Source organism: Aotus nancymaae, unplaced genomic scaffold (assembly GCF_030222135.1).
Source record: "Aotus nancymaae isolate 86718 unplaced genomic scaffold, 86718_ANA_hifiasm-v0.15.2.pri h1tg000004l, whole genome shotgun sequence".
NCBI lineage: Eukaryota > Metazoa > Chordata > Mammalia > Primates > Aotidae > Aotus > Aotus nancymaae.
In genome coordinates, this window is record NW_026988415.1 from 28,240,754 (window position 1) to 28,267,230 (window position 26,477).

General features: G+C 41.0%; 1 protein-coding gene and 1 pseudogene across 3 annotated transcripts in view; one reads left to right on the plus strand and one right to left on the minus strand.

Moving 5' to 3' along the window:
- The first annotated feature begins 1,499 nt into the window (after positions 1-1,499).
- LAMP2 (lysosomal associated membrane protein 2) overlaps positions 1,500-26,477 on the plus strand; it is a 50,475-nt gene continuing 25,497 nt past the window's right edge. For 2 of the 3 annotated variants that reach the window (XM_012475561.3, XM_012475572.3), the window contains exons 1-3: positions 1,500-1,731; positions 19,094-19,212; positions 20,599-20,812. In XM_012475561.3, the coding sequence (XP_012330984.1) occupies positions 1,668-1,731; positions 19,094-19,212; positions 20,599-20,812 (397 nt within the window). In that variant the 5' untranslated portion in view covers positions 1,500-1,667. The remainder of the gene's footprint in view (positions 1,732-19,093; positions 19,213-20,598; positions 20,813-26,477) is intronic. The other variant, XM_012475564.3, reaches the window with a different exon arrangement.
- On the minus strand, positions 17,686-18,352 carry LOC105733259 (histone H3.3A-like; annotated as a pseudogene).

Below are 26,477 nucleotides of genomic sequence, written 5' to 3' on the forward strand. Positions count from 1 at the left end.
GATTTCCCCACTGAGAACAGGGTGCTGTAAGTAGGTGAACTTCAAGATCATGTCCTGTTCCAATAGTTCGTGACTCTTTATACTACCCTCTAGGCTCCCTCATCCATCTCACAGCATGAACTGCATGGCTAACAACAGTGTTTGGAGAATAAGCATGTATTATTTTTGTATGTATTACGTTTGAGATGCCTAGCAACCGTTTTTGCACCAGCAAAATTTTTCTCTTCTTTGTCAAGGAGCCAAAATGGAAATAGTCTACTATCTACAGCCCTCAAAAGTTCCTCCTCTCTCCTTAGCCTTACAAAATGCCATCTGCCATGGGCATGAGCAAAGACTTCATAACTAAAACACCAAAAGCAATTGCAACAAAAGTCAAAATCGACAAATGGGATCTAATTAAAACAGCTTCCACACAGCAAAAGAAACTACCATCAGAGTGAACAGGCAACTTGCAGAATGGGAGAAAATTTTTTCAATCTACCCATCTGACAAAGGTCTAATATCCAGAATCTACAAGGAACTTAAATTTTGAAGAAAAAAAAATAAAAAAGTGGGCAGAAGACATGAACGGACGCTTCTCAAAAGAAGACATTTATGCGGCCAAAAAAAAATGAAAAAAAGCTCATCATCACTCATCACTAGAGAAATACAAATCAAAACCGCAATGAGATACCATCTCACGCCAGTCAGAATAGCGATTATAAAAAAGTCCGGAAACAATAGATGCTGGCGAGGCTGTGGAGAAACAGGAATGCTTTAATAATGTTGGAGGGAGTGTAAATCAGTTCAACCACTGTGGAAGACTCTGTAGCGATTCCTCAAGGATCTAGAAACAAAAATACCATTTGACGCATGCACACGTATGTTTATTGCAGCAGTATTTAGAATAGCAAAGACTTAGAACCAACCCAAATGCTCATCAATGATAGATTGGATAAAGAAAACATGGCACATATACACCATGGAATACTATGCAGCCATAAAAAGGAATGAGATCATGTCCTTTGCAGGGACACGGATGAAACTGGAAGCCATTATCCTCAGCAAACTAACATTGGAACAGAAAACCAAACACCGAATGTTCTCACTCATAGGTGGGAGTTGAACAATGAGAACACATGGACACAGGGAGGGGAACAACACACACCGGGGTCTGTCACGTGGTGGGGGCCAAGGGGAGGGAGAGCATTAAGACAAATATCTAATGCATGTGGGGCTTAAAACCTAGATGATGGGTTGATAGGTGCAGCAAACCACCATGGCACATGTATACCTATGTAACAGACAGGCACATTCTGCACATGTATCCCGGAACTTAAAGTAAAATTTGTAACAATGAAAGAAAGAAAGAAAAAGAAAAAGAAAATGCCGTCCGCGCATATCTCTTAGGAGCATAGTTAGGGTTGTGAACCAAAAAGCCAGGGCGTGGTATCCCCGCCCACCTGCCGCTACATCACCACCCCTCTCGCCGCTTTCGAGCGCGGAGATTGGGTGTAAGCAAGAAAGAGCCCCGCCCTTAGTCTTATGACTCCCGCTGAAGCCCCGATTACTGGCTTTTGCAACGCTGTGGTCGGTGGTCACCCGTGCACTTGACCCAGGTCTAGCGAGCCTTTTTCCTGGTGTTGCAGCTCTTGTTGTGCCGCCGCCGCCGCTTGCTCTGCGGAATCATGGTGTGCTTCCGCGTCTTCCCGGTTCCGGGCTCAGGGCTCGTTCTGGTCTGCCTAGTCCTGGGTGAGTTGTCGGGCCCTCCCGATTAGTCTGTGCGCCTGGGCCTGGGGCGCCAATTAATTCTACAACCTGAAAGACTGGTCCGAGGGTGAGGGGGTTGAGAGGCTCAGCAGCTGACACTGGGCGGCGGCGGTTGGCCCGGGGAGGCGAGGGGTGACCTAGAGAAGGCCTGACCGAGGGATGGCAGGAAAGAAGGGCCCAGGAGAGTAAGAAGGGGCCGGTAAAGGGGGTGGACGCCGAGGGAGTAGGCTGGGAGGAGTGACGCGTGGAGAGGGTCGGAGTGGAAAGAGTAACTTGGGGAAAACACTGAGGAGTGAGCGTAGGAGTGTGGTACATGCAGATTTTGGGTGCCAGAGACAATTAGGAGAGTCCCGGTTTGTTGAGACCAGGGAAGAGTTTTGAAGATGGTGGAAAAACTATGGGTCGAGATAGGAAATTAAGAGAGGAGACCATGCCTGCCTGGAGTAGCTTGGGGGAAGAATGTGGGTGGGGGACAGATAGGACAGTAGAGCCTGAGGGGCAGGGGCAGGGACAGGGTTGGGCATTTTGTAGGTAGGAATTTGAAGCTGTGGAGAAAGGGTGATTCAAGAGATGAGGAGTGATACTGGGTTTGAGTTTGGCAGTCACAATTTTGAGGGGGAAGGAACCTAAGGTATCTGGGGAAATTTCCAGGAAAGAAAATTTGGACTCAACCTCTGGGGACTAAGGGGTTTGGTGGGAACTTTGATGGGGAGTACATATCTACTTGGAGGTATTGAGGATGTCGATTTTCTCCCAATTTTGCTACTTCCTCCCAGCCAGGCAGTGACAAAAAAAATCCCCAGACGTTTCAGTTGGGAGGGCCTCCCACATGTGAGGTTTTGCGGGTGGAGTATCTGAGTTTGGTAGACTACCTCTTTGCCTTCAGTCTCTTGGTTTTTTTCTTCCCCATCACGCAACTAGCCTATTACCTCATTCTGGGGGGTACAGGGAGCAGATAGGAAACTTGCTAAGGATTGAGTTGTTACCAGGGCCTAAGAATGGCTGGATGGGACTCGTTGCAGTGGCTCAGGCCTGTAATCCCAGCACTTTGGGAGGCCGAGGTTGGTGGATCACCTGAGGTCAGGATTTCGAGACCAGCCTGGCCAACATGGTGAAACACCGTCTCTACTAAAAATACAAAATAGCTGGGTGTGGTGGTGGGTGCCTGTAATCCCAGCTACTTGGGAGGCTGAGGCAGGAGAATGGCTTGAACCCAGGAAGCAGAGGTTACAGTGAGCCGAGATCATGCCATTACACTCCAGCCTGGGTGACAAGAGTGAAACTCTCTCAAAATAATAATAATAATAATAATAATAAAAGAATGGCTGGATGACTGTTTGCTGATTGTGTTGTACCTTAATAGATAATGGATCCCTAACAGCTTTCATGCCTAAAGCTGGACTTTGATCAGAGTGTCTCTTCCTGACCTGATTCATGCTGTGCTTGTTGCTACCCACCTGCTCTTGATATTTGTGACCTAATAAAATAACATAAGGAGCAGACCCAGATGAGAGTGGGGAGGAAATAGACATATTAGGGGTCTGAGAAAGCAGTGAGAGATATACATTTTATAATTCACATTTCAGTAGAATAAAATCAACACCCTGGAATAGTGATTCTCAACCAGGGGACATTTGGCAGTTATCTGAAGACATTTTTGGTTGTCACAACTGGGGGATTGCTTTTAGCATCTAGTGGGTAGAGGCCAAGGATGCTGCTAAACATCCTAACCAAGAACAGGGCAGGCCCTCACAACAAAGAATTATCTTCCTGAAAATGTCAATGGTGCCAAGGTTGAGAAACTCTGCTCAAAATCCATGGTATTGAAACAGTTCCTGATTATCTAATTCACTGACTCGCAAGGACTTTTTCATAGGTCTATGAAATCAAAACTTCAGAATAATGTTAAGAAGGTATTTGTCCTTTTTGGCTGGGCACAGTGGCTCATGCCTGTAATACCAGCACTTTGGGAGGCCAAGGCTGGCGGATCACCTGAAGTCAGGAGTTCAAGACCAGCCTGACCAACATGGTGACACCCAGTCTGTACTAAAAATACAAAAATTATATGGGTGTGGTGGCACATACGTGTAATCCCAGCTACTTGGGAGGCTGAGGCAGGAGAATCTCTTGAACCCAAGAGGCAGAGGTTGCAGTAAGCTGAGAACACACCACTGCACTTCAGCTTGGGTAACAAGAGCGAAAGTCTGTCTCAAAAAGGAAAAAAAAAAAAAAAGAAGGTATTTGTCCTTTTCACTCTTATCCTTTCACCAGTGTACAGCAGAGTTTTCCAGAGGCTACACAACCTGTGATGTCCTCACCACTATGATGTTCTTGTGTTTTATTCATTTCTCAGTTTTAATTTCTAATACTGTAATACCAATACATATGACTCACATAAATCTTTATGAGGTCCTCAGTGGATAAGAAAGTAAAAGGGTCCTGACACCAAAACGTTTGGGAATCCCTGATGTACTCCAACTGTTAACATGGTGCAGGAAAGTCTTCTGTACCACTTCTGAAAGGGGACCATGAGGCTTTGCTTGAATACTTAATTCTAAGCCTTAACTGTACCTTGGAGCACTTACTGAGGGCGGACTGACCCTAAGAAAGGATTGTTTACAATGGAAAGTACCTTATCAGTGACTGGAACACATCTGACCAAGGCATCTGTTAATCAGTAGTTCCCTGCCAGTTGAATCTGTACACAAATACAACACTGATATTGTTTAGAGAAAGTGAAAAAAATAATAGTTGTCCTACTTGTTGGCTTTCATATCATTAAATTTTTTTATTTTTTAATGAAAGCTTTTTTTTGTTTTGTTTTTACAAAAGCAATGCTTACTCATTGCAGAAAATAAACATGCAAAAAGAAGCACATTAAAAAATCAGCTCATCTGCTAGTTTGCCATTTATTGATCAGGACTAACTACATTTATCCTCTTAGAAAATTTCCAAGGTTGATTCCCTCCTCCTTCAAGTTCAGAGCAGGATTTGGAGGAATAAAAGTTAATAATGTACCTAGATTTGATTTTTAAGAGGTTCTAGGATGAAATAGAAACCACTTTTCTATACAGCTGCTTTTTTCTGATAGCTCTTGGTTCAGTGTGGAGCCCAAAGTCCTCCCGTATAGCTTTTTCTCTAAAAAATTTGGCAGTTGCTTGGTGGGTTTTACGCAAGTTACTTTTCTATATCAAAATGGATACGAAGGATAGGTTTTTGAAAATTCAGTGAATATTTTTAAAGTACCTACTATGTAGCTAGAACTGTGCCTGGGTACTGTAGAGGGTGACAATGAAGGAGGATCTGTCCTGAATTTATAGTCTTATTAGCACTAGTGCTCTAGCTGTGCCAGTTTGATTTCGTAACTTTATAACTCTATCCCAGCTTTACCTGTAACCTTTTAAAAACAGCAGCTTTAGAGTAAGTACAGAAAAGGATTCTTAGAGGCTATATATTGGTCTTTGTCATAGAGATTGAATTATGCTGGTGTTTATTTCGATGAATTGTCACTGAGCAACCAACTTTCTGAAGAAAAGCTATATGATTTAAAGGTGTTACAAAGTGGATAGTGAGTGAAAATCCTTTCTTTATATAATTGCCTAATTATGGTCCTTTTGTGACATCATAGATTTCAGGATTCTTCTGTGGTTATTGATTCTTGTAATTAGCTTGACTTCTGTTTTTTTGTTGTTGTTGTTGTTCTTGTTGTTGTTTGTTGTTAGGGTTCAGAATTTTTTTTAGGTTTGAGTCTTTTCTGGGTGGGAAAGGCATCACAGAATTATTCTAGTGTACGTCACTGGTAGGAACCTCTCCCTTTCACATGTGTTTACTGAATGCCTATTGTGTCCCAGCCACTATACTAGGTGAAAGGGACAGAGCAATGGATAAGACAGATGAGGTCTGTGCTGTCATGGAGCTTACATTTTAGTGGGAGAAGAAAGCTCAACAGATAAATAATATAATCTCAGACAGTGATAAACACTATGAAGAGATTGGGTATGGTGGCTCATGCCTGTAATCCCAGCACTTTGGGAGGTCAAGGCAGGCAGATCTCCTGAGGTCAGGAGATCAGCCTAGTCAGCGTCTCTACTAAAAATACAAAAATTAGCTGGATGTGGTGGCGGGCACATGTAGTCCCAGCTGCTCGGGAGGCTGAGGCAGGAGAATTGCTTGAATCCAGGAGGTGGAGGTTGCAGTAAGCCAAGATCATGCCACTGCACTCCAGCCTGGGGGACAAGAGCAAAACACTGTCACAAAACAAAACAAAATCACTATGAAGAGAATTATGCAGATAATGAGAAAGGAGAATGAATAGATGATAGGAATGGGTGATGGGGGATGATCCTTCTTTATAGTATGTGGTCAGAGGGCCTTCCATTATTGGGTGACATTTGGGCAGAGACCTGGATGTTGGCAGGAGACCAGCTACGTGACCATCTGGGGAAATAGGAATAAATATTAACATTTGCAGAATCTTAGGTTACTAACCTATTTTCTGCCCTTTTTCTTTTTTTCTCCTGATTTTAGTCAAGTCTCTCCTATGGTAGCAGTCTCTAAGAGCAGCGACTATCTTATGTACTGTTATTTCCCATTGACTACCTAGTATAGGGCCTGGTACGTTGTTAACCATTAGTAAATTTCTGTTGAGGATATTCATTGGTGGGCACTAGGGATATGGTGGTAAACTAGACTAATTTAGTCTCCTTTTCCTTCCATGAATTTTAAATGACGTTTTGCAAGAAGTTCTTTTGGATTGAAAACTTCAAGATCAGCGTGAAGCAGTACAGATAATTATGAAGTAATTTACTAAAGTATAATCCCATATAATAATGCTAGTGTCTTACCTGTACTCCTTCAGATATACCTCCATAGTCTTGAAGCGGGTAATACCGAGAATTAGGAGGTCCTTGGTGAGGAGAATTAGGTTTTCACAAAGAACTACTCTCTCTCCTTTTGGATGTTATCTGAGAGAGAGAAAATAAGCAGTAAGATTTTTCTATAGACTTATCACATTTCATTTAACTGATAACTTTAATTTTGAGGTTCTGCCAAAATTATTCTAGCTATAATAGAGTACTGGAAAGGACAGGCTTGTCATCAGTTCATTAGTCACCAGTTCATTAGTCACTGATTATCATATCTGATAGGGTTACAGATATCCAAATATGTCCCCAAAGAACAGTTTTCTTCCCCTATATCTTTGGGTAGATTTTGTCTATAACCAAGGATTATTTTGCAACACTGGAGCTGATTTAAATGACCCCTGATGCAGGAAGACTGCTCTTTCTTCTATAGTTCAAAAGCATTCTGATCATAATTTCTTATTAAAGTGATCAGAGATCCCCTCAGATCCAAAAGTATACTTTATAAGTACTTGTTGGTATCCTGCTGTGCATTGTGAAAGAATTCTGGAGGTCTGTGAAACACTGCTCAACAATTAGTATTTTCCATTAGTTGATTAGTGTTGAATCTTGTTTCCTTACCCACTCTCTGACCTTAAAGAATTGTCATTTTATAGTTTAAAAATATATTTTTATTAACTTTTAATGCCCCTTTTCATGTGTTCAACATTCTTAGCTTAAAATCGTATTACTTTTCTGTTTTAAGAAACTTACCAAAAAGCAAGGGTGTGAAGTAACTGAATGCAATGAGGGTATAAATTATGAGGAATTATGAAGAAGAAACAGTTAATCTGACTTAAACCTATAGGAAAGCTATCACTCTGAACAGAAAACAAAGATAAATTCGTATCTAACTTGCTTGGCAAATTTCTTTTAGCTCTGAAGGGTTTATATGCTTTCAAAGAACCTATTGGAGAAATATACACTATAATTCTTAACAAGGGTAACTTCCCCAAAGTCTCATAGCTAGGAAGAAGGACTGCCTGATTTGAATTCTAGCTCTTCAACTCCAGGAATGGGGACTCTTAATCACTTCATTATATAAACAATCCATCATATCTTGGATCATTGTTTGACTTTTTTATTGGTTTTGTTTTATTGCTAGCATTATGTTCTTCCCCCACCCCTGATTTTGTGTGTTTATATTTTTTCAGCTATACTTGGGGTCAAATAGACTTGCAAAAACCTAACCACTTTTTGCAGCATCTTACACTTGGGGAAGTAAGGTCTGTGTCCTCTCTCTCTCTCTCCTCCTCCTCTGTGTGTGTGTTTGTGTGTGTGTGTGTGTGTGTGTGTGTGTTTGAGACAGGGTCTTATTCCATTGCTTCAGGATAGAGTGCAGTGGAGTGATCTTGGCTCACAGCAACCTCTGCCTCCTGGGCTCAAGCAGTCCTCCCACATCAGCCTCCCGAGTAGCTGAGACCACAGGCACACACCACCAGACCCGGCTATTTTTTTGTAATGTTAGTACAGATGGTGTCTCACCAGGTTGCCTAGGCTGGTCTTGAACTCTTGAGCTTAAGTGATCTGCCCCCCCTCGGCCTCCCAAAGTGCTAGGATTATAGGTGTGAGCTACTGCCCCGATGAGGTCTGCTTTCTAAAATAATCTACAGGCTGGGCGTGGTTGCTCATGCCTGTAATCCCAGCACTTTGGGAGGCCAAGGCGGGCGGATCACCTGAGGTGGGGAGTTCGAAACCAGTCTGACCAACATGGAGAAACCCTGTCTTTACTAAAAATACAAAATTAGCTGGGCATGATGGCGCATACCTGTAATCCCAGCTACTTGGGAGGCTGAGGCAGGATAATTGCTTGAACCTGGGAGGCGGAGGTTGCAGTGAGCCCAGATTGCGCCATTGCACTCCAGCCTGGGTGACAAGAGCAAAACTCTGTCTCAAAAAAAAAAAAAAAAAAATCTACAAATGACCTTTCTAGAAACAGTATTGAGAGGAAATTTGACTTTCAGAACGTTGATTTTGAGGCATACCTTTTTCTTTTATTTAGAGAATAAACTCTCTTAGCTCTATAATTACTCACTAAAATATATTCATCTATGGTTTTTTTTTTTAAAGGGAAGAAAGAAAGAGAGAAAGAAAAAAAAGAAAGAACAAAGAATGAAGAAGAGGAAGAAAAAGGAGGAGAAAGAGGGAGAGAGAACGGAAATATTGCTTTATTGCCCAGGCTAGAATGCAGTCTAAAAATGGGAATTGAAAACCTCTTTTATGCCAATAATTGTGTTTGATGATGGAGACAGGAAGGAATAGGGGAGGAGGGTAGCGGACAAGCAACCAACCAATATTTCATTTGAACCTACGAAATGCTGTGCGATTATTGAGGAGTGATTTACTTCCAATTATGTAGTCACTTTTGGAATAGGTATGATATGGTACTGATAAGAATGTATGTTTTGTGTATTTGAAGTGGAGAGTTCTATAAATGTTTATTAAGTTTACTTGTTCCGGGTCTGAGTTCAAGTCCTGGATATCCTTGTTAATTTTCTATCTCGTTGATCAGTCTAATATTGACAATGTGATGTTACAGTCTCCCACTATTATTGTGTGGGAGGCTAAGTCTCTTTATAAGTCATTAAGAACTTGTCTTATGTATCTGCGTGCTCCTGAATTGGGTGCGTGTGTATTTAGGATCATTAGCTCTTCTTGTTGCATTGATCCTTTTACCATTATGTGATGTCCTTCTTTGCCTCTTTTGATCTTTGTTGCTTTAAAGTCTGTTTTATCAGAGGTGAGAATTGCAGCTCCTGCTTTTTATTTATTTATTTATGTTTGCTCTCCGTTTGGTTGGTAAATCTTCCTCTGTCCCTTTGAGTCTTTGTGTATTGTTGCATGTGAGATGGGTCTGGATACAGCGTACCGATGGGTTTTGGCTTTTTATCCAGTTAATAATATATATGAGTTTAATACTGCCATTTGATGCTAGCTGGATATATTTTTGGAAAGGCTAATACTGGTTGTTCATTTGTATGTGTAGTGCTTCTTTCAGAAGCTTCTGCAAAGCAGGCCTGGTGATGGTAAAATCTCTAAGTACTTGCTTGTTTGCAAAAGATTTTATTTTTCCTTTGCTTTTGAAGCTCAGTTTGGCTGGATATGAAATTCTGGGTTGAAAGTTCTTTTCTTTAAGGATGTTGAATATTGGCCCCCACTCTTTTCTGGCTTTTAGGGTTTCTGCTGAGAGATCTGCTGTAAGTCTGATAGGCTTCCCTTTGTGAGTAACCTGACCTTTCTCTCTAGCTGCTCTTAGTATTTTCTCCTTCATTTCGACCCTAGTGAATCTGACGATTATGTGCCTTGGGGTTGGTCTTCTTGAGGAATATCTTTGTGGTGTTCTCTGTATTATCTGGAGTTGAATATTGTCCTGTCTTACTAGGTTGGGAAAGTTTTCCTGAATAATCTCCTGAAGAGTATTTTCCAACTTGGATTCATTCTCTTCGTCACATTCAGGTACACCTATCAAACGTAGATTAGGTCTTTTCACATAGTCCCGTATTTCTTGGAGACTTTGCTCATTCTTTTTTATCCTTTTTTCTCTAATCTTGACTTCTCGTTTTATTTCGTTAAGTTGGTCTTCAAACTCTGATATCCTTTTTTCTGCTTGATCAATTCGACTGTTAAAACTTGTGCATTCTTTGCGAAGTTCTCGTGTTGTGTTTTTCAGCTCCATTAATTCACCTATATTCCTCTCCAAATTGTCTATTCTCATTAGCATTTCGTCAAACCTTTTTTCAAAGTTCTTAGTTTCTTTGCATTGGGTTAGAACAAGTTCTTTTAATTCACAGAAGTTTCTTATCATCTACCTTCTGAAGTCTACTTCTGTTAATGGAACGCACTCGTTCTCCATCAGGGCTTGTTCCATTGCTGATGAGGAACTGTGATCACCTGTAGAGGGAGAGGCATTCTGATTTTGGGTATTCTCTGCCTTTTTACGCTGGTTTCTTCCCATCATTGTAAATTTATCCACCTGTCGTCTTTGTGATTTCCAACTTTCAAATTAGGTTTCTGAGTGGACGTCCAACTTGTTGATTCCCAGCGCCGAAATCTGAGCAATCCACTGCGCCGGCCAAAACAGCGGTGTTAAGATTGATGGTGCTTTTCTGCCCGGGAATCGGCCAAAAGGGGACCCAGTCCCGCTCACTCTGCACCAAGAACTGCTGCGCTGAGGCGCCAGCAAAACCGCTGCGCCGGCCACAAGAGTCACGCTAGCGACCCGTGGGGCTCCTCTGCTGGGAATCTCCTGGTCCGTGAGCAACAAAAATTCATCTGAAAGTGTGGCGTCCTCTTGTTGTCTGCGCTTTCACTAGGAGCTACTATCCCGAGCTGCTAGTGGTCAGCCATCTTGGATCTCTCCTCATCTATGGTTTTTTAATATCATCAACCCTTTTAAAAATTGGGTGTTCTAAAATCAAACACAGAAATAAGGATGGAGAGAGAGATCCAAGATGGCTGATGATTAGCAGCTCGGGCGGGCACGTACCTCCCAGTGAAAGCGCAAAGAACGAGAGGACGCCACACTTTCAGACGAATATTTCTTGCTCACGGACCAGGAGATTCCCAGTGGAGGAGCCCCACGGGTCGCCAGGGCGACTCTTGTGGCCGGCGTGGTAGTTTTGCTGGTGCCTTAGCACGCCAGTTCTTGGTGCAGAGTCCGGAGATTTCCGGGCAGAAAAGCACCATCAATCTTAACACCGCTGTTTTGGCCGGCTCAGTGGATTGCTCAGATCTCGGCGCAGGGAATCAACAAGTTGGACGTCAGAGACCCAGTTAGAAAGCCGGTAATTATAAAGACGACAGACGGACAAATATATAATGAAGGGAAGAAACCAGCGTAAAAAGGCAGAGAATACTCAAAATCAGAATGCCTCTCCCTCTACAGGGGATTGCAATTCCTCATCAGTAACGGAACAAGGCTTAATAGATTACACGTGTGCTCCAATAACAGAAGCAGGTTTCAAAACGTGGGTGATAAGAAACTTCTGTGAATTAAAAGAACTTGTTCTAACCCAATGCAAAGAAACTAAGAACCTTGAAAAAAGGTTTGACGAACTGTTAACGAGAATGGACAATTTAGAGAAGAATATAAGTGAATTGATGGAGCTGAAAAACACAACACGAGAACTTCGCGAAGCATGCACAAGTTTAAACAGTCGAATTGATCAAGCAGAAGGAAGGATATCAGAAGTCAAGGACCAGCTCAGTGAAATGAAACGAGAAGACAAGAATGCAGAAAAAAGGATGAAAAGGAATGAGCAAAGTCTCCAGGAAATATGGGACTATGTGAAAAGACCTAATTTACGTTTGATAGGTGTACCTGAATGTGATGAAGAGAATGAATCCAAGTTGGAAAATACTCTTCAGGATATCATTCAGGAAAATTTTCCCAACCTGGCAAGGCAGGGTAATATTCAACTCCAGGTAATACAGAGAACACCACAAAGATATTCTTCAAGAAGACCAACCCCAAGGCACATAATCGCCAGATTTATTAGGGTTGAAATGAAGGAGAAAATACTAAGGGCAGCCACAGAGAAAGGTCAGGTTACCCATAAAGGGAAACCTATCAGACTTACAGCAGATCTCTCAGCAGAAACCCTACAAGCCAGAAAAGAGTGGGGACCAATATTTAACATCCTTAAAGAAAAGAACTTTCAACCCAGAATTTCCTATCCAGCCAAACTAAACTTTATGAGCGAAGGAAAAATTAAATCTTTTGCGAACAAACAAGTACTTAGAGAGTTCACCACCACCAGGCCTGCTTTACAAGAGCTTCTGAAAGAAGCACTATACATATAAAGGAACAACCAATATCAGCCTTTCCAAAAATATATCAAAAAGCAAAGAACTTTAACACAATAAAAAATTTACATCAACTAATGGGCAAAACAGCCAGCTAGAATCAAACGCCGGTATTAAACCTATATATATTTTAATTGGATAAAAAGCCAAAACCCATCGGTATGCTGCATCCGGGCCCATCTTACATGCAACAATACACAAAGACTCAGAGAGAAGGAGGAAGATTTACCAATCAAACAGAGAGTAAAAATAAACTAATAAACAAAAAACAGGAGATGCAATTCTTGCCTCTGATAAAGTAGACTTTAAAGCAACAAAGATCAAAAGAGGCGAGGAATGACATTACATAATGGCAAAAGGATCAATGTAACAAGAAGAGCTAACGATTCTATAGATCAACAAGATAGAAAATTAACAAGGATATTCAGAACTTGAACTCAGACCCGGAACAAGTAAACTTAATAAACATTTATAGAACTCTCCACTTCAAATACACAAAACATACATTACCACCTCATACCTATTCCAAAGGTGACTATATAATTGGAAGTAAATCACTCCTCAGTAATCGCATAGCATTTCATAGGTTTAAATGAAATATTGGTTGGCTGTTTGTTTGTTATCTTCTTCCCTTATTCCTTCCTGACTACATCATTAAGTATAATTATCAGTATAAAAGAGCTTTTCAATACCCATTACTAAATTGCATTCTAGCCTGGGCAAGAAAGCAATACTCCCATTCTCTCTCCCTCTTTCTTTTCCTTCTCCCTCCTCCCCATTCTCTCTCTCTCTTTCTCTTCCTTTTTCCTCCTTCCTATTCTCTCTCAAAAAAAAAAAAAAAAAAGAAATAAGGATGGAAATTGCTTGCTAGAGACTTTTTAACAAAGTATAAATATTTCAACTGTAACTTACCTTTTGGGAAAAGCTCTGTTCCTAGCTTGAAATCCATGTCAAGATTTATTGAGGTGAAAACTGACATGGGGTTTGAGGGAATATCCAGAAGACTGATAGGTTCAAGATTTGGAAGAGCTAAAGGACTGGCCTCCTTATAATTAGATTAAGCTATGTTTTGGGTCCCTATTGCAGTGTGTTTTCACCTTGATATAATCTATCAGTATTCATTGAAAATCTAATATGCATTCAACACTACTTGGAATGATAGGAGATAGAGGAAAAGTAATACGCATGGTGTCCCCTACCATGACACCTATGATAGATGTCATTCATATAAAAGACACACTGCAAGGGGTTGCAGCATAGATCAGATCATCTGATCAAGGGAGCATATTGGAATTCAAATGAGTGACAGAAATGTTATCTAAAGGGAATCTTGACTCTATCTATATATATCATTAATTCACAGACTTGGTACTTTTTTTATTAGTAACAAATTACTTGCTGTATACTATAATTTACCTGGCACACCAGTTTGTTATGAAGTGACAGTTGAAAACTGCTGTGTTGGAGCTTATGACAGTAGGAGGGACAGGATTTACTGCCATAAAATAACTGAATAATTCACGATAATATGAAATATACTGAAATGGGATATGCATTATGACTGCTCCTTGAGGGCTTTTAGAGTCAAGGAAAGCTTTGTGGAGAAAATGGCTACTGAAAAAACAGATAGCATATCAGCCTAGGTTCTTAATTGCAAGCAAGAGAAATAAAATCTGATTGATTTTAAGTGGAAAAGAATTTATTAAAAAGATACTGGGATATAATGTATACCCTTTAGTCCCACAGTTTCATTCCTAGATATACAGCTAACAGACACGCATACATGTGTTTACCAATATGTGCAAGAATGTTTGCAGCCACGTTTGTAATAGAATCAAACTGGAAACTATATAAATGCCCATTAAAGGTAGCATAGATAAATAATTTTTTTGTTTTGTTTTGTTTGTTTTTGAGATGGCGTTTTGCTCTTGTCGCCCAGGCTGGAGTGCAATGGCACGATCTCAGCTCACCGCAACCTCTGCCTCCCAGGTTCAAGCGATTCTCCAGTCTCAGCCTCCTGAGTAACTGAGATGACAGGCATGTGCCACCACACTTAGCTAATTTTTATATTTTCAGTAGAGCCAAACCCATGCCATGGTGGCCAGGCTGGTCTCAAACTCCTGACCTCAAATGATTCGCCTGCCTCGGCCTCCCAAAGTAATGGGATTACAGGCGTGAGCCACAGTGCCTGGTCTGTATTCACCTGATCATAGAAAGTTATACAGCAGTGACCACAGACCAATTATGCACAACTCGGGTGAATCTCACAAAACCTAAAATTGAGTGAAAGAAACCAGACACAAAAGATAGCATCGTGAATGATTTTATTTATAAGAAAAATGGATACAATTAATCTGTGTGTTAGAAATCAGGATAATGGTTACCCTTAGGAGGGAAGTAGTAACTGGAAGGGGAAAAAAGGAGGGCTTTGGAAGTGTAGTTGACCCCTGAACAACACAAGTTTGAACTGTGTGGATCTACTTATACATGAGTTTTATTTCACCTCTCCCACCCTTGAGACAACAAGACCAACCCCGCCTCTTCATCCTCCTCCTTATGATTTTCTTTTCTTTCTTTCTTTTTTTTGAGATAGAGTCTCTATCTGTTGCCCAGGCTGGAGTGCAGTGGTGTGATCTCAGCTCACTACAACCTCAACCTCCTGGGTTCAAGGGATTCTCCTGCCTCAGCCTCCTAAGTAGCTGGGATTACAGGCACCCGCCACCACACCCAGCTAATTTTTTATATTTTTAGTAGAGGCGGGAGTTTCATTATGTTGGCCAGGCTGGTCTTGAATTCCTGACCTCAAGTGATCTGCTGCCTCAGCCTCCCAAAATGCTGGGTGTGAGCCACCGCGCCCGGCCCTCCTTATGATTTTCTTAACATTTTCTTTTCTCTAGCTTTATTGTCAGAACACAGTATGTTATATATATATATATATATATATATATATATAAAACATATAAAATATGTGTTAATCGACTGTTTATGTTGTTGGTAATGCTTCCGGTCAACAGTAGGATATTAGTAGTTAAGTTTCGGGGGAGTCAAAAATGCTATGCAGATTTTCAACTGTGTAGGGGGTCAACACCTGTTCTGATAATGTTCTGTTTCTTGATACAAGTGGGTTCGGTTTGTGAAAATTATTTGAGCTGTAGACTTAATGTTATATGCACTTTTCCCTTATATCTGTTATGCTGTGCCTGTTTCTATACATATGTTACATATCAAAATATTTATTAAATGGGGTATATTGGGTAACTCAGAATTTCTGGTGCTCCTGGCTGTATATACCAAATCCCGATTCAGGATTCAACACCCCAGATCATGCCGCTGAACTGCACTACCACTGCCAAGTGTGAAATTACAGTTTGCTCCGCCTCCTTTGCCTGGGAGCTTGATCCTGCTGCTGCTGCTCCACACCTGCCTCCCACCCTGTTCCCTTCCTGGCTCCATTTGCAGCCCTCCTTTCAAAGCGTGGGGTGGATACCTTTGTTAGGCAGAGCCTAGCACAAGTGGTCCTCCTTACTGCAAAGGAGTCCGGGAAAGCAAGTATCCAGTGTTGTCAGCTTTCATAGTGGGTGGTAATTTCTGCCAGAAAGGGGGTAAGGAGTGTTTAGATTTTGGGCAACCAAACAGAGAGGAAAATCCATCTTTGAGGTGAGCATTTAGGCCAATAGAAGAAAGTAGATTTCAAGTTTTAGGAACAATAGAAGCCCAAGGTAGAGGCTGAATAGAGTATGGCATTTGAGCCCAGTGGAAACAAGTTTAACTGGATTAAAGGATATGCTCTGGGGAAATAGTTTGAGAAAAGTTGAGGGAATAGGATGGGACAAGATTAAAGATTACTTTGAAAATCAGGCAGAGGAATTTAAATTTCATTTGGGAATTTTGGAGCTAATAAAAGTTTTTGAACGAGAACGTGTCCTAAAAGGAAATGGTACTTAAGGATTATTAATCTGGCAGCACTTTTAGGGGTATCTAGGAATTGTCTGTCAGAATTTAGGAGTGGGGTGTAGAGATAAAAGGCAAAGATAGGATTTAAGAGAAGATTTGAAGGGAAAAAATCAATAGGACTTCTTGAAGAGAAAGAAGTAGAGGCTGTTTCTGAAACCTAGCTTGAGTGACTGGTCCCACTCTTCATTTAGAGCCAGCGAGGCTGAGGAGGGACCCAGTTTGGAGGAAGTAGAAGAATGAATTTTAGTTTGGGAATTGCTGAGTTTGAGGCGAGAGATGTTGAGTAAAAGTGGTCCCTGTGCAGTTAGAGTTGGGGACCAAGAAGTGGAAGGAATTGCACTTCCAGGCAGAAAGGCCGTGAAGGGAATGGAACAGAGTATGCCCGAACCCTCAGGGTACTTCTCATCTCTTGTTTACGGGCCACCAGGTATACTGTCTTGATTTGGATTTTCAATGATAAGTTTGAACCCCACCCTGTACCTTCTGCTTCATAAAACGTTAGTTCTCACACTCCAGGACACATTGATACTATTACTATTTTCCATGGTCTTCTTCCTGTTATTCTAATATGTTTGGAAAGAAAATGATTAATGTATGTGAGGTTTTCTTGGTTATTTTCACTAGTTTTGAATGCTTTGAATACAAGGAGAATAGTATACTAAAGCTAGAGACCTTAAACAAGACCGAGAAAGACTGCATAGAAAAAGCAAACCTCCAGTTCATTAAAATTGTAAGTTGGAGTTCTTGGCTCCACAGCAGGGTAGCCTTGGATCAGTAAATATGACAGCTCCCTTCCGTATTGTACTTAGAAAAGAATGATCATAAAACCTACTTAGGCCTCACAAGATCTTTTTGAGTCTTAGCCAATGCATTTAGTCACTGTCAGTAACCGCAAGCTTTAGCATGATATTCTGGCTTTCAAAGCAGCCAGGACTCCAGAGCATGACGGTAGGCTCTTGTGTGCAACTTGAAAGCTGTTGCTGAGGCATGCCTTCTTGATATTCCTCTAAAAATAGTTTAATGTATTTTAATAGCAAAGTTACAGGAACATCACAGAAGACAGACAACATTAAAACATGTACTTGTATGTACGGTAGCTCAGTTAGAAAAGTAGAGTGAATGGATGGAATCTACTGTATGATAAAAATGCTACAAACACCATTTAGTTGCCATCAATAAGAAACTTACTTGTTTTTTAAAAAAATCCAGATGCTGATATTGTCCAGAAAAATTTAATAGGTTTATTTATAATTATTATAAAGTTGAACTGCTGAAACTTGTTCACTGAAACATTTTAACTTGCATTAATGCTTTACGTCTCTGCATTTATATTAAAAATTCACACACAAATGAAAATGGAAAAACTGCTGATACCTGACTTCTGTCCCCTAGTTTTCCACTCGCAATCATATACTTAGGTACCTTTTGACCCCATGGGAAAAAAATATCTAATGTTCAGAACTACCAATAACAGGAAGAAGAGAATTTTTTTTTTTTTTGAGAATGAAATGTTTCTCATCATAGTGGATTCTTAAGCATGCTCTCCACGTATGCGGCGTGCTAGCTGAATGTCTTTTGGCGTAATTGTTACACGTTTGGCATAGATAGCACAAAGGTTGGTGTCTTCAAAAGGCCAACCGGATAGGCCTCACTTGCCTTCTGCAAAGCACCAATAGCTGCCTCTGGAAGCGCAGATCTGTTTTAAAGTCCTGAGCAATTTCTCGCACCAGACGCTGGAAGGGAAGTTTGCAAATCAGAAGTTCAGTGGACTTCTGATAACATCTGATTTCACGGAGTGCCACAGTACCAGGCCTGTAATGATGAGGTTTCTTCACCCCTGCAGTAGAGGGCACACTCTTGCGAGCGGCTTTTGTAGCCAGTTGCTTCCTGGGTGCTTTACCACTGGTCGATTTGCTGGCAGTCTGCTTTGTACGAGCCATGGTATAGAGACCTCCTGACTTACCCTTCTCCTTCGGCTGGAGCTCAGCAAGCGAGAGGCAGCACTGGCATTGGACAGCAACAACCAGTAATTCATGTTTTTCTTATGGATTTAACAGCCCTTTGCAACTCTGCTTCTTTGGTTACATGATACTCAGAGTATCTGATCACATCAGAATAAAATCATTTGGGAAGACATCCATGTGTCATAGGTTATGTAGATTGCAACAGGATTTAAAGCAACTAGATGATAGCTTATCAGATCTATCATTATTTTTGCAGAGAATGTTTCACCAGCTGGTTTGAGAGAAGTTTTACACCCCTACCAGGCTTCCTCTTACCTCACTTACTTCAAAAATCACAAGTCCTAATAGGCAAACTGTAATTGTCTAAAACAAAACTAGTAAGGTGTAAATGCATGTGGAAATGATTATTTGAAGGCAGAAAGCAAATAAATGTCACCAGTGTGAGCCATTACCTAAGCATCCTAGGTCTAGTAACCAAGCTTTTGGTAAGGGATAATGCCAACTTTATCAACAGGATTCTGTTAAAAATAAAAAGAAAAGCGATCAGCAGGATACTATACACACACACACACACACACACACGTATATATGTATAGATATAAAATGCTTTTGTTTCATTTTAGAGCTGGTTGAACTTCAGTGGTGGATAGAGCTTGTTTATATTTTATATATTCTTTTGTAGTACAATTTTAAAATCTTATTTTTTAAAAATAAATCCAGGAGCCTTGCGGTCTTATGCATTGGAACTTACTCTGCAAGATTCAGGAAAAGCCACTTGCCTTTATGCAAAATGGCAGATGACTTTCAGAGTACGCTATGAAACTACAAACAAAACTTATGTAAGTAAATATTTTAATTTTTCTTTGAGTTTTGTAGTAGGAATTTAATTGACTTTTTTATCCTTTAGATACATGTGTAAAAATGAAATTCCATGTTGACTGACTTAACGCTTAAACTCTGGGATTTTTTTAGCATACACCCTTAGAAGTTATTCTGTTTAGTGTTAGAATGAATATTTCTTCTGATTCATTGGTTCTTGGGAGTTTTTGTAGGAGTTGGTTAAGGGCAAATAATCTGAAGACTATATGGTGTTCAGGTCTAACTATTTCTGTAAAATGTTTAAAATGTACTAGCACCAAAGCTTGCCCTTTTATAAAATAGCTTCCCCTCTGGGCATGGTGGCTTACGCCTGTGATCCCAGCACTTTGGAAGGCCAAAGCAGGAGGATTACATGAGCCCAGCTTGGGCAACATAGTAAGACCTCATCTCTACAAAAAAATTTTAAAATTTGCCAAGCATGGTGGCACATACATGTAGTTCCAGCCACTCATCAGGCTGAGGCAGGAGGATTGCTTGAGCCCAGGAAGTCATGTCTGTAGTGAGCCATGATTGTGCTATTGCACTCCAACTTGGGCAACAGAGCAAGACTCTATCTCCAAAAAAGAAAAAAGAAAATCGCTTACTTAGGTTGGTGCAAAAGTAATTGTGGTTTGTGCCATTAAAGAAACAAAGTACAATTACGTTTGTACCAACCTAAGTAAGCAATTTTTTTTGGCACAAACCACAATTACTTTTGCACCAACCTAATACTAAAATCTCCCCCTTTTTGGAATCTCCTTTTTTTTGAGATGGAGGCTCACTCTGTCGCCCAGAGTGGAGTACAGTGGCATGATCTCGGCTCACTGCAACCTCCGTCTCCCGGGTACCAGCAATTCTCCTGCCCCAGCCTCCCGAGTAGCTGGGATTACAGATGCACACCACCATGCCCAGCTAATTTTGTGTATTTTTAGTAGAGATGGGGTTTCACCATGCTGGCCAAGCTGGTCGCAAACTCTTGACCTCATGATCTACTCGCCTTGGCCTCCCAAAGTGCTGGGATTATAGGCGTAAGCCACTATGCCTGGCTGGCGTCTCTTCTTGATCCCTTTGCCTTCTTATTTTCTTTTTGTTAAGGTCCTGAATACTTAAACCTAATTTTTTTAAAAAATCAGTTTAAGAACAGCAGTTCAAGCCAGCTTTCCTTTTCTTTGTAGACATATATGGATTTGTCCAGAGGAGTGATATGTACCTGAAGAATCAGGGACTGGTTTACACAGCAAACCAGGCAAAGGGCAACCTGGCCATGGAGACTGTATGATTTAGGCTGAAGTGGCATTCCCTGCATAAATGCTTGGTGCTCCTTGCTGCCTGTTTGTTTCTCACCCCCAAACTTCTATTTCTTTTAGAAAACCCAAACCATTTCAGACCTTGGTACTGTGACATATAATGGAAGCATTTGTGGAGACGAGCAGAGTGGTCCCAGAATAGCTGTGCAGTTTAGATCTGGCTTTTCCTGGATTGCGAATTTTACCAAGGCAGCATCTACTTATTCAATTGACAGCATCTCATTTTCCTACAACACTAGTGATGACACAACATTTCCTGATGCTAAAGATAAAGGTAACCTTAAGAATGGATTTGTGTTATGTTCTCTTGCTTTTTATTAATGATAAAAATGTAAACAATTTAAAAATTGTTATGAATGTCTGTCTTCCTAACTAGAATGAAAACTTCACGTCTTTATACCCCTCCCACCGACCCCATGCAGAGCACATATGACGCCATCCAACACAGTGATGATATTTGCCATCATTGCTTGAGTGCCTTACTGTGTACTAGACACTACCTAACAGTGTTACCTGCAGCATCTCACTTAATCCTTTTTTTTTTTTTCTTTTGAAACGGAGTCTCGCTGTCACCAGGCTGGACTGCAGTGGCATGATCTCGGGTCACTGCAACCTCCACCCCTTGGGTTCAAGCGATTCTCCTGCCTCAGCCTCCCAAGTAGCTGGGACTACAGGCATGCGCCACCACACCCAGCCAATTTTTGTATTTATAGTAGAGACGGGGTTTCACCATGTTATCCAGGCTGGTCTCAAACTCCTGAAGTGATCCACCCACCTCGGCCTCCCAAAATGCTGAGATTACAGGCGTGAGCTACCACACCCGGCCCTCACTTAATCCTTAACAGCAACCCTGGAAAATAGACGTTGCTTCATTTTTACAGGTAAAGGAAATGATACGATTAGATGACTTTTCCAAACATCACAGAGTCTAGTAAGGGGGTGAGCTGGTGTTTGAAGCAGTCTATTGACCTGCAGAATTCATATATTTAACTATTATTTCATTCAATAGTAGGCACTAAGCAAAGTTTTGATGAATGAGAAAATGCTTTACTAATCGTTACTTTCTTTTCGAGATTGGGGGGTGCTCTCACTATGTTGACTAGACTGATTTCGAACTCCTGGATTCAAGCGATCCTCCTGCCTCACAGCCTCCTGAATAGCTGGGACTATAGGCATGCACCACTGCACCTGGCTACTAATAGCTATTTTAAATGTGTACAAGTTAAGTAACCTGAGACTAGGAGAAATGCCTCCTCTTCAAATCTTTTTCTCATTTAGGTTGGATTTCGATTGAAAAGTAAGTGATTAGTTAAAGGTATAGTAGTAGTCCCTCATTACACTCAGGGGGTATCATTCTAAGACCCCCAGTAGATGCCTAAAACTGCAGTTAGTACTGAACCCTATACAGTAAATACCATGGTTTCCTTTTTTTTTCTTTTTTTTTTTTTTGAGATGGAGTCTTGCTCTTGTTGCCTAGGCTGAAGTGCAGTGGCATGATCTTGGCTCACCACAACCTCTGCCTCCTGGGTTCAAGCAATTCTCCTGCCTCAGCCTCCTGAGTAGCTGGGATTGTAGGCATGCACCATCACACCCAGCTAATTTTGTATTTTAGTAGAGACGGGGTTTCTCCACGTTGGTCATGTTGGTCTCTAACTCCTGACCTCAGGTGATCCACCCACCTCGGCCTCCCAAAGTGCTGGGATTACAGGTGTGAACCACTGTGCCCAACTATATTATGTTTTTTTTTTTTTAATCTGATTACCGAGATGGCTACTAAGTGACTAACTAAGTGATACAACGTGATATACTGGGCAAAGGGATGATTCGTGTTCCTGGTTGGGCAGAGCGGGACAGGAAGAGATTTCAACATGCTACTCAGAATGGCATACATTTTAAAACTTATGAATTGATTATTTTTGAAATTTTCCATTGAATATTTTCAAAGCTCAATTGACCATTGGTAACTGAAACCAAGGAAAGCAAAAACCATGGATAAGGGGAGACTAAAGTCAACATTTGCTGTTATTTTAAGAAAATTTCGGGTCAAAATGAACTTGGGAAGGCATTGGCAACTAGGCCATTCTAGTAATTCCCAGAATTGAAATGCATGTTAAAATATTTTGAAGATATAGAGTGTACAGATTTTAATTTTTTTTTTTTTTTTTGAGATGGAGTCTTGCTCTGTCACCCAGGCTGGAGTGCAGTGGCCTGATCTTGGCTCACTGCAACCTCTGCCTCCCGGGTTCAAGCAAATCTCCTGCCTCAGGCTCCCGAGTAACTGGGATTACAGGTACATGCCACCGTGCCTGGCTAATCTTTGTATTTTTAGTAGAGACGGGGTTTCACAATGTTGGCCAGGATGGTCTCAAACTCCTGAGTTCAGATGATCCTCCCACCTCAGCCTCCCAAAATGCTGGGATTACAGGCGTGAGCCACCACACCCGGTTGAGATTTTAATTTTGTTAGGGATATAATTCTCTTCTTTCTTCCACCCCCTCCACCCACTGAGATTGAGTTAATGTGGTATTTGTAGTAACTTAACTCTTCTCACAGACAGTGTTTCATTCTGACTCTAGAAACACAGGTAGATGAGCTTTAGTTGCCTAGACCTGGGGATTAATAACTCATTTGGACTTAGGGATATCAAAAGATCATATTCAAAAGAACCAGAAGTAAATAAGCTCATGTAAGACTTGGGAGGTATTGCAGAATGAGACTTGGAAATCAAATCCTAGTGTTCTTTTTATTAATCTCCTAGTTTGAGAGTATAACTAAAACAAATGGTTATTGGCTATCTTATCAGTTTATCTTTGTGCCCTTATTTGCCTTTCAGAGCTAGTATAAGATTTGCCCCTCACTTTCAAGTAGCCTAAGAATGAGCTGAGGAGACAAAGCTAAATGCGATTCCCAGGTTACATGGAAAAATTGGAAAACGTTGAGCTCAGTCTGACTTCGTTGTTGTTTACATTTTTGTTTGAAGGAATAGAGGGTTCATAAATCTTTTCTGACAGTGTGAGGAAACCTTTAGACTCTCTCTCACAAAAGAAAAAGTACGCAGTAAACTTTGCATATGGAACATAGTCCCTGAGCCCAAATGTGGATCCCTGTGGTTAAGAGTGCCTGATTTAGGTCGGGCACAGTGCCTCATGCCTGTAATCCCAGCACTTTGGGCGGCCAAGGCAGGCTGATCACTTGAGCCAGGGAGTTCAAGACTAACCTGGGCAACATAGTCAGACTTCATCTCTACAAACAAAACAAAACAAAACAAAACAAAACTGGGTGGGGTGGAGTGTGCCTGTGGTCCTAGCTACCTGGGTGGCTTGGGTGGAGGATCGCTTGAGCCCTGAAGGTTGAGGCTCCAATGAGCTATGATCGCACCACTGCACTCAGCCTGGGTGACACACAGAGAAAAAGAGAGAGAGAGAGACCCTGTTTCAAAACAAAAAAAGACTGGCTGATTTAAAAGTGTTCCCACAAGTGGTCCTGATTAGGAGGAGTGATAAAGGAAAACTCAGTGTGTGTTAGGGTAGTGAGAAAGCATGGTAGAGAAGTAGAACCTGAGCTGCAACTCAGCTAATGGTAGAATTTAAGTAAGCAGAGGATTTTGAGCAGGATGTTTCCAGCAAGGGGAAGCATAGCATATGCAGCAGTAATTGGAGAACTGCCCGTTTAAAACAGAGGCTGTGTGTGTAGCAGAAGAAAAATAAAGTTGGCTAAGGGCAGTGGGCCTAAATTATAGGGGGCCTTGGAAGCCAAGGAAAGATATTTAGCTTGATGGGGTAGGCACTAGGGAACCATTTTAGGTTTTTAAAGCAGGAGAATGATATAACAAAGCAGAGACAGTAGCTTATAAAGAAATTCTGCAGGATTAGTTGAGAAGTGAGGAGATTGCAGGCAGAGATGCCAGCTTAAGAGACTGTTATAATAATCAAGGGCCAATGTAACAAATGACAGGACCACAGGGGCAGCAGTCGTTAGCAGTTATTAGGAGGTGTTTAATCTGACATATTTGGATAGAAAAACTATGGACCCTGAAATGTTAACACTTCTCTCTCTCCCCTTTTATTTAAAACAAAGATAGGATTACTTTTTAAATTATTACTTTCTATGTAATAAGATATTTGAAACTATTTGGAATGTTAAATGACTTCCTGAAATGGACTGTTGATGTTTTTGATACAGTTCAGTGTTTCAGGAATACTAATTTATGGCCAAGCACAGTGGCTCACACCTGCAATCCCAACACTTTGGGAGGTTGAGGTGGGTGGATCATTCGAGGTCAGGAGTTCAAGACCAGCCTGGCCAACATGGCGAAACCCTGTCTCTACTAAAAACACAAAAATTAGCTGGGCGGTAGTGGTGCGCGCCTGTAATCCCAGCTACTCGGGAGGCTGAGACAGGAGAATCACTTGAACCTGGGAGGTGGAGGTTGCAGTGAGTTCAGATCACGGCACTGCACTATAACATGGGCAACAGAGTGAGACCTTGTCCCTCACCCCCACCCCCCAAAAAAATACTAATTTAGGCCAGGTGCAGTGGCTCACTCCTGTAATCTCAGCACTTTGGAAGCCCAGGCCGATCACTTGAGCTCAGGAGTATGAGACCAGCCTGGGCAACATAGTGACACTCATTTCAAAAAATAAAAAACTACTAATTTATTTTTAGGCATCTGGTAATTTGGCAACATTGAAGCTGCTTTTTTCCTTTTTAAAAATTTTGCATGATTAAAATATAGAAATGTACTGACTGGGTGCGATGGCTCATGCCTGTAATCTCAGCACTTTGGGAGGCTGAGGCAGGTAGGTCACCTGAGGTCAGAAGTTTGAGACCAACATGGTGAAACCCCATCTCTACTAAAAATAAGAAAATTAGCCAGGCATGGTGGTGTGTATCTGTAATCTCAGCTACTGGGTGGCTGAGGCATGAGAACCATTTGAACCTAGGAGGTAGAGGTTGCAGTGAGCTCATATCATGCCACTGCACTCCAGCCTGGGACACAGAGCAAGAGTCCATCTAAAAAAAAAATTATATATATGTAAATTATATATATATATAATAAGGGTCTTTTAAAAGGCCCTACCTATATATGTGTGTGTGTGTGTGTGTGTGTGTACACACACACACATATATAAAGATTATATATATGTACAGAGAATAATATAGCAGACCTATATGTACCCATTATCCAGAATTAATAAGTGCTTTTTTTTATTGTTTGTGTCACTTTTTGATTAAAAAGATAAAACGTTGAAGATACACTTGATATTTCTTTTGTCTCCATTCCCCAGACCCATCTTCCTCCTTGCCTGCTAAGAGGCAAACACTCTCATGAATTTGGGGTGTAAACTTCCTATCTTTATGTCTGTTTTTTACTACATAAGTACATGTTCATAAGCAATACACAGTTTAAAAAAGCTATTCATAGTATAACCCCAATATATCTGCAAGTTGTTTTTTCGCTCATTTGTGCTTGAAGTCTGTCTATATACAGCCAGTTCACGTATCTATTCATTTTTGTTAACGGTGAGAAGCAGTTCTGGGAAAAATGCTCTAGTTCATTGGTTTTTTTAAAAAAATTCCTATGGCCATTAGGGGGTGCCAAGGCAGCATTATATGGCTGCTTGCTACCTGATGGAGAGGCACAGAAGGCAGCCTGTATTAAGGACCTTGGATAGTTTCCTTTCTTGCTACTTTTCCAAACGAAGCCAAACCACTTGGGTGATCATCTCATTTGAATTTTCACTATAGGGAGGCTAATAAAAACTATACGAAATGGCTGTAACTTACTGCTTTCATATTCTGAACATTCTCTGAAATGGGATAATCTTTAAATTTCATCTAGGAAGAGTTTCTATAAGCTCATTGGAGTTAATATAACTTACTTGGGATCAGTAGCATAAAAATAAGGATTTACTATACAAATCCGTGATTAATCCATC